This window comes from Podarcis tiliguerta, assembly GCF_965153285.1.
Source record: "Podarcis tiliguerta genome assembly, chromosome: 2".
Classification (NCBI taxonomy): Eukaryota; Metazoa; Chordata; class Lepidosauria; order Squamata; family Lacertidae; genus Podarcis; species Podarcis tiliguerta.
This window is the reverse complement of record NC_139535.1, coordinates 98,511,481-98,520,452: the sequence shown is the minus strand read 5'-3', so window position 1 is coordinate 98,520,452 and position 8,972 is coordinate 98,511,481. Positions and strand designations below refer to the sequence as shown.

Below are 8,972 nucleotides of genomic sequence, written 5' to 3'. Positions count from 1 at the left end.
GTCCAATATTTACGAAGTAATAAATCAACTGGTCACTATGCGCAGTAAATTTCGACTTGTTGGGACTTTTAAAAAAAATCGGGATCCACACAGCTCGTGGGGAAGTGTGGCGATAGGGAAAAGCTTATCCATCACACACCAGACTTAACTTTTTGCCCACGTTATCCTAATTTTAGCGCACCTCAGAGAGCGGGAATAATCCAAAGATGCTGTTAACAAGATCTCCAAACTAAACCGGGTATCCATTAATTCTGTAGGCACCGTTTCCACGACCCCGCCCCTTCTTCCCTTCCTTTCTTCTGTTGTTGTTATTATTATTATTATCCGCGTCCCCGCATTCCCCAAAGGCCGCCGTCCCTTCCCCGCCTTGGGCAGCCTGGAGGAGAGGATGGCTTCGCTCCCTGGGCTGGGCTCCCTCTTTCCCCGGGGTGGAAGCGAAGGGACGGGCAGGGAAGGGGAGCCTGACCCGCTCTGCCCTCTCCCCACTCACGTACGTGCAGTCCTGGTTGTAGGAGAAGCAGCTGAGCGCCTCCGGCTCCCCTTCTCCGCCGGCGGCCTCCATGGACGGAGGTCGCGCCGAAGCCCCGGCCTCGATTTCTGCCCCTCGCCGGGGTTCGGCGTCTATCTCCCCTGCCGGACTTAAGTCTTCCCGCCCCCCACTCCGCAGTCACAGCTCCACGGCAGAAGCGACAGCAGCAACAACAAGCCTCGCAGTGACCGCCGGCCTGAGGGCGGCGCCATCTTCCCGGCTCAGCTTTCCTATTGGGCGGCGAAGGTTCGGAAGGGCCGCCTTTAGCTCCGCCCCGCGCGTCGGACGGGTCGCAAGCCGGGGCTCCGGAGCTCTCAGGCCGCGCCCATGACGCCAACAGGGCCGGCAGCGATTGGCCGGCGAGGTGGAAACAGCTGACGGTAGCCACGTGGTTGTGTTGTGGTGGTTGCATCAGCCTGGAAGGGTGTCAGAAGTGGGCGGCAGGTGAGCCGCCGAGCGATGAGCTGGCGGCAGCTGCAGCTGCAGGCTCCGCGGGTCGCCGCCCTTTTCCCGGGGCCTGCTTCAGCTTTCCACGCTGCGTTCTTTTGTTTCTGCTTTAAACGGATTATTTCTAATTACGGCTCTGGGTTTTTGTAAACAGGCAGCCCGTTACCTCATTAATTTGGGCGGAATGACAACTGTAGAATAAACCATTTAACCATTACAACCTAACGACGCTTTATGCTTTAGTTTCTCTACCTTTTTTTCTCTCTCCGTTATGTTTTCTATTTTTCTCCTCCCTCATTTATTACTTATATGCCAACCCTCTAACTGGGATAATCCGGTTGCTCTGGGAAGCTTCCAACAAGTCAAAACACAGTGAGACAACGAACTTTAAAAACTTTTGTTGTTTTAAAACAATTAAAAACAATTAATTGCAACCAAAGGCTATAATCCAGTACATCGTTACCTAGGAGTGCATCCAGTTCAACTCAGTGTTCCTTACAGTAGTGGTGCTGTGGTCTAAGCCCCTGAGCCTCTTGGGCTTTTGCTGATCCGAAGGTTGGCAGTTCGAATCTGCGTGACGGGGTGAGCTCCCTTTGCTTTGTCCCAGCTTCTGCCAACCTAGCAGTTCGAAAGCATACCAGTGCAAGCTGTACTGCTGCAACTGAAAGGTAAATGGCATTTCCGTATGCTCTGGCACTCGTCACAGTGTTCCGTTGCGCCAGAAGCGGTTTAGTCATGCTGGCCACATGACCCGGAAGGCTGTCTGTGGACAAATGCAGGCTCTCTTGGCCTGAAAAGCAAGATGAGTGACACACCTCATAGTCTCCTTTGACTGGACTTAACTGTCCAGGGGTTATTTACCTTTTACCTTTACTTACTTATACTACTGCTGTGGGCATAAATAAAACTACTATAGATAAATTACAGAATGGTGCTAGCATTAATGGTCTGTTATGGTGAAGCAAAGAGTCCTGTGGCTCCTTAGATACATCAACAGTGGCATAAGCTTTCATTGATATGAAGATGCACAAATTGTAATCTTCCTGCATCTCGACTCCGGATTCGAACTGCTGGCCTTCTGATCGGCAAGCCCAAGAGGCTCAGTGGTTTAGACCACAGGGCCACCCATGTCAGGCTTACATATAGTGACTCCTCCAAGCCTTCCTGCACATTTGCTACTCCAGCTGGAGTGATTGCACTGCACTGGCACAGCTATTGTTAAGACTGCAGCCTTGATCTGGGGGTAAAGTTATGTACTATGTAGTATTACGAAAAAAGGCATTCATTTTACTGTCTACAGAAACAACAGTCATTGTTCAGCAGGTGCCAAAATAGGTGGGAACACTGCTTCACATCACACATAGATGAATTTAATAATAATAATAATAAAATGTTATTTATATCCTGCCCTCCCCATCAAAAGCCAGGCTCAGAGCAGCTATTTAGTAACAGTGGCCAGAGATTCAAGTGGACTGGCCCACTCATGGAATGAACATGGATTCCAAGTACACACACACATGGAACTGCATTGTTAACCTTCACAAAAAGTGAGTCTGTGTTCATCCAATGAGCAGTCATAGGGCAAATGTGCATAGGATGGGATTACTTCCAGGTAATGTGAACAGGGTTGCAGCTGCAAATTTGTGTCTGCAAATCTAAGAGCAACTGAACTTAGCAGAACTTACTTCTAAGCCAGCATGCATCAATTTAGACTGCACACTACCTAAACATAGTAAATGAAAATTAAAGCAGAGATTGAAAGGCTGGGTTTGGCAACAGGGATTTCCCACCCCCCATGATTTATGTTTATGAGTTAAGTGATTCACAGTGAATCCTATCTGGGGCTGAAGGAAGATGGACTTCAACAACAACTGGAGGACCACAGATCCGTCTAGCTATCTAGCTATCATAATCAGGCCACATCAGAGGTAGAAACATGTAAAGACGAAGAAATGTGAACTACCAAACTCTGCTGTTTAAATAATTCTGAATAAATTCTGTAAACTGGCATAATATTTAATGTGTTTACTATGCCTTAACTACAAAAATTTGCAGAGTGAAGGTGTGGGGAAGCAGAAGAGGAAGGAAAATTTGAAATTCATTTCCTAATTGTTCTTTGACCATAAACTTGGCAAAGACCAAGGGAAGACTGGGGCCAAGTTCTGAAAAGCAGCTGATGAGATGGTAAATTTGTGCCTGGACTTTACCATCTCAGGCGGCAAGCAGGTATTCATGTTATTCCATAAAATAATATATCCCTGCACACAGAAAACTAGTATCAAGGAGAAGGGTTGTTGCCCAGCCTTCTTCCCGACGTGCTAATTTTCAATGTGTGTGGGAATCTTTTTTTCATATCCTATAACTCGATGGACCAGTCACCTGGTTCCATATAAGGCAACTTCGTATATCCTCATTTGTAGACTAGAGTGGCACAAACGATAGGTTTCATCGCTTCATCTGCTGCCTGTGAGAACTCGGTGTTAGATTCAGGAGGCAATAGGTTGCAAAGGAGCCATGCAAACATCGCCTACAGAAATCCCATCTTCTACACAAGAACTAAATAAGGCCTTTTGTGCCAACCTCTGGAGCCATGCTACATGTGATGTGCAGTTTCAAGGTCAGTACCCGTGCGTAGCATCCTTGGGCACCTGCTGAGGCCAACCTGCTTACCCTCTACCGGGCTCTGGGCTCTGCTCCTCCTCCACCTTGTGGTTGAAAATTGTTCATTTGCCATCTCTGAGCTGGCAAGCAGTGACCTAGAGGAGATCGTCTTGTGCTCACCCCATGGGCAATTGTGGCTTTCCTCCCCATATACAGTGGTACCTCAGGTTACAAACACTTCGGGGTACAGACTCCGCTAACCGGGAAGTCGTACCTCGGGTTAAGAACTTTACCTCAGGATGAGAACAGAAATTGCGCGGGGGCGGCAGCGGGAGGCCCCATTAGCTAAAGTGGTACCTCAGGTTAAGAACGGTTTCAGGTTAAGAATGGACCTCCAGAACGAATTAAGTTCATAACCAGAGGTACCACTATACACACACACACACATATAATAAAGTTCAAAAGTTTACAAATTTAATACACAATATATTTTCCAATTATGATTCATTTATCATTCAACTTCCACCCCCCTGTAGTTTCCCCATATTTTCTAGGATTGCTGCATATTATAAGTATACCCTATCTATTCCACTTGTTCCCAGATACATGCTTTGCTGCTGTTATTCATTCAAATTCTACTTGCATTTTTTACATGTTTTACAATAACTCTTTAGATATATTCTACAAAAGATTTCCAATCCTGCTTAAAAACCGCCTCTCCTTGACCTCTAATTTTCATGGTTAAGACTGCCAATTCGTTATACTGTATTCCATCACTCCTCCATATATTTTAAATTTAACTGAAAGCAGCAGGTAGGGCTGAAATCAGGAGCCTATTATTATTATTATTATTATTATTATTATTATTATTATTATTATCATCATCATCATCCATCTGGCTGAGTTTCCCCAGGACCCTCTCTTGCTCCTGATTTTAGCTTCCTGAAGCATGAATTTGTAAAATAAACAGGAGTTGTTTTTTATTTTATTCGCTCAGCTGCCACATGGGGGTGTAGTATAGTCCTGAACAGACATAACAAATGTCAAGCCTCATTCTTGTTGCAACCAGGTTTGAGGGGCTACTACGGAGTGACCCCAGATTCACACAACTACTCACTGTTGAAGCAAGATTCTGGATTCCCAAACAAAGCATCTTTGTGTTTGATTTATGGAACCTCTGACCGAAGATCCAACACAACGTCCATTCCGTGATATGAACTTCTGGTACATTATAGGTGGTGTTCAACTAAGTTTGACTCGGAATAGATTGACCTACCAAAGTGAATAGCCTTAACTTAGTCGTGTTCATGGATTGAAATGGGTCTGCGATGAGTAAACTTTGGTTGAATACCACCCAAAACGCCAGGAAATCCAGATTTTCCACCAATCATCCACTTCTTCGAGAGCCACAACCAATTCCAACACTAGCAAATATACCAGTGGTTTTCAACTAGTGTGCCATGGCACCCTGGGGTGCCTTGAATGATAGTCCGGAGTGCAACACTGGCCTCTTTCTTTCTTTCTTTCTTTCTTTTCTTCCCGCCCTTCCTCTGATGTCCTCTCCCATCTCTGCCTCCCAAAGGCTTGCACAGCTGTTTGTTGCAGCAGCCCTGGCTACAAGCTCCCCAGGTGAATGATGCCTCTGGGGCTGGCCAGGGGGTGCTTCCCAGGCCCTTGTGGGGCAGTGTGAGGAGGCACCTCTCTGTGGGGCAGGGTGGGCAACTCAGAGACCCGGGTGGCAGCAGTGGCTGCCTGTGGACTTCCAAGGAGAGGAGAGGGGAGAGGAGACTGAGGAACACTCCAGAAGGGAGGGTGTTCGAAAAAGGGTGAGAGGCTGCCAGCTCTGCAGGCAAGGGGTGAAGTAACTGGGCTCCTGAGCCCCACAGGGGTGCCGCAGAAAGAATGTAGTTGGTCAAGACAAGAGCCATGGACCCAAAAAGGTTGAAAATCTCTGCTCTACACATTAGTAACATTCTCACTTCATCTTTTTCACTGTATACTTAAAACTCTTAGGGGTAAACCTAAAGACATGCAATGTGGAAAGTTTCATCTGAGTTTGCATCATAAATTGTCAGTGGATCCATCAAAAAGAGCTGTCGCTGCATTAAAAAATAACAAGTAATTAATGCTGCCATCTAGCGACAACGTGGCCTCACAACCGTCGTCTCTCAAAATGAAGATCACGCACATTCAAACCACGTGGCTTCTCCCAAAGAATCTTGGGAACTGTAGTTTATTAAGGGTGCTGAGAATTACTGTATAGCTCTGTCACAGAAACTTCAGCTCTCATGATTGTTTGGGGAAGATGCGTGCCTGTAAATGTGCACTGTATGTCCTTTAAATATATGGTGTGGATCTGCCCTTTGTAGCAACCACAGCAACAGCCAGTCAGTGCAGGATTTATGTATAGGCTAAGTAGGCTGAAGCCTAGGGCCTCTAAATCTAGGGGGCCTCGCCAGCCCACCCGCTCCCCAGTGGGCAGTCTCCCGTCTCTTGCAAACCCAAGACTTCATTTTGAGGGCAGGGCAACTTGGACCTCTAAGTCTAGGGGGCCTCACCAGTCTGCCCTCTCCTCAGGGCCAATCTTGTCCCCCCCTTTTTTTTTGCTGCTGCATCACCCCATTGACTCACATTAAGCTTATGGTCCACCACAATTGTATTATTTATACCCAGCCTAGCTGTCTGGGTTGCCCCAGCCACTCTGGGAGCCTTCCAACATATTAAAAAATATAATTAAACATTAAAAAAAACTGTTATGTACTGAAGTTCTCACCCTGGGCCAGCAGGGGGATACTGTAGATAGTTTTCACTCAGGTCCACGTTAGTTATTTTAGGCGGGAAACCCTGGGTTGTTGTTGCTACAATGTTGACAGCCGGCTGCCTATAAAAGCAGGCCGGCTGAGCTGTTTGCTGCTCAGTTCTGTTCCAGCTTACAAAATAAAGAGCTGTTTTGGAGAAATCGCTGTGTCGCCTGCCATGTCTACCCACTATTCAACAAAAACTTTCCTAGACAGGGCTGCCTTCAGATGTCTTATCTCCTTGGCTCAGGGGCTGCATAACTCCATACCCTCCAACATTTCTCTGATGAAAATAGGGACATCCTAACGAAATGCAGGACATTCTGGGATCAACTCGGAAACTGGGATGGCTTCTATTGATCCAGGATCATCCCTGGAAAATAGGAACACTAGGAGGGTCTGGAGGTAGAGGTGGAAGGTATGGCTCTCCCCATTTATTTAATGTAGCATTTAAACTGGAATCACAATTATTCTGGGTTAATTACTGCAGAATAGACACACCCATAAAAAGGGGAGGGGGTTCATTTTTGTAGCCTGCTGCTACAGGACAACAGAAGAGTTTTGTGTGTCTCGTCAGATGTTTGAAGCCTTACCCAGAGGTGGTGGAAACAGGCACAGAAGACTTCCTGTGTACGTGTGTGTGTGTTTTTTTAAAATCTCAGTTCGTGTGTTAGCAGTTGTTACCGGAAAAATCCGAGCGCTCCCTTGGACAAAAACAAAGACACCAACCAGGATAACTTGGAGCAAAACAGCAGCCTGTAGGCTAGGCCTCTATTGTATAAGGGTGTGAGCCTTATCATTACAAAAGACTGGCCAGGCTCCTCAGGCAATCCAATCAAGTAACCTGCCAGACAGGAAATAAACAAGGACAAGAGAAAAACAATATTGAAATTTCTGTTTTAAGACCACCTTTTCTGTGATGTATCTGAGGGGTGGTCTTAGGTTACACCCCTCCTGTGATGTATGTATGATGTTTCTGGGGGGTGGTCTTGATCTACAGGATGGGTATTTCAAAAGTCTTTATAAGCCCTTGCACAGCATTTTTGTGGGTCCTCCTCCTTTCCTGCGAGTGAGGGGAGCACCCTGTTGCAACAGATCAATAAAGATCGAGCTTACTAGCTGCTTTGCTTCTCAATATTCTCTGGTTGGCCTCTGTTATTTTCTCCTACCAATAGGGAACCTATGTAAGGACTCTATATGGGCTCTTGGATACCCTATAAGGGAAAAGGGCATATTTTTATTTACAACACTAGACAACTAAAGAAGGGCTGTCTACACCTTTCTAATGCCTTTATTTGTGGATGGAAGACTAAACTATGGATAGTGTTGGTAATCAATTTTGAAGACTAACTGTGCGCTGCAGACATGAACTGCACAGAAGTGCTGCATGGTAACTTTGGGATGAGGAGAGAAGCAAGCATTAATACAGAATTTACGACTATTGCTGCGTAAGCCTCTAAGCAATGACTTGTACCTCTCTGTTTTGCGTTTCTTTTTATGTTGTTTCCATTACTTCATGATACTGAAAAAAGAAAAAGAAAACTATAAAAAGTGGCATGTTAAAACTGTTTTGGATCGTGCTTTAAGTAGAAAGCGTGGGAACTGTGAGAAAATACCACAGTGATTCCCAGGAGGGATAGCTTGGAGGTATTTAAAGAACTCAGGATCTTTAAATTCTTCTTACTTCCACCGTGCCTATCTTTGCTGCTGAAACATCCAACATAGCAGTTGATTATACCAAGAACAAACTTAGTTGGTCTCTAAGGTGCTACTGGACAATTTTTTAATATATATTACGACTGTGTCAGACCAACACGGCTACCTATCTAGAACCATAGCAGTTGATTGTTTGTCTTCACAAAGCCCATCTTTTCTGTGAAGCCTTAAGCTCTTACCTAGATGCAGAATCGGCCCAATACATTTTGGCACCTGAGGTCAATCCCCAAATTATGACCCCTCTCCCTGCCAGGGAAGAAGGGGTGAGTGAAGATCCACATCAGGAACAAGGGGGAAAGAAAGATCAACATCATGATCTGCTGCTTCTGGGGATCCTAACCGAACAACATGGCTGGGCTGGCCCTGCCTAGACTGATCCTAAGCATGTTTACTGCATTCTTAGGCCTTTGAGCAACTGTCAGTTCTAAGCACACTTCAATATACATGTTTAGGATTGCAGTGCAAATATCTTTCAAACAAATGTTTTATCTCAAATATACAATATATCTCAGACATACTTAAACAGATGATGTAATAGGGCAGTTTCACAGCACCCCATGGAATGGCTTTCTCATTTAATTTGCCCAGTATAAAATGACTGAAACAAACAACAACAACTATAAAGGGCTGTGGTAACCTTATGTATGGATCATTTCCCTAGTATGCCTCATGATTTGAGTGAATATTTTGAATCCCACCCTCTCTCTATAGCTTTAATCTTATATTAGTGCATTTTAAACATTGTCATTCCTTACTGGCTTAGGCAATAGGTTCCCAAATGGTGGTCTATGGCCATTAGTGCCTCACAAACACAATTCAGGTAGTCAGCATAAAGGTTATGGAACAGTTGACAATAATGCACTTGACCCTCCACTTATTAT

The 8,972-nt window shown here is 45.4% G+C and overlaps 1 protein-coding gene across 3 annotated transcripts in view; it reads right to left on the bottom strand.

The window, feature by feature from the left end:
* WIPI1 (WD repeat domain, phosphoinositide interacting 1) overlaps window positions 1-811 on the bottom strand; it is a 47,651-nt gene extending 46,840 nt beyond the window's left edge. For 2 of the 3 annotated variants that reach the window (XR_014508064.1, XM_083427789.1), the window contains exon 1: window positions 495-811. Coding sequence is in view for 1 of the 3 variants with exons in the window: in XM_083427789.1 (XP_083283915.1) it covers window positions 495-562 (68 nt within the window). In the remaining 2 variants the exon portion in view is untranslated. The remainder of the gene's footprint in view (window positions 1-494) is intronic. The other variant, XM_083427791.1, reaches the window with a different exon arrangement.
* Window positions 812-8,972: the final 8,161 nt, after the last annotated feature.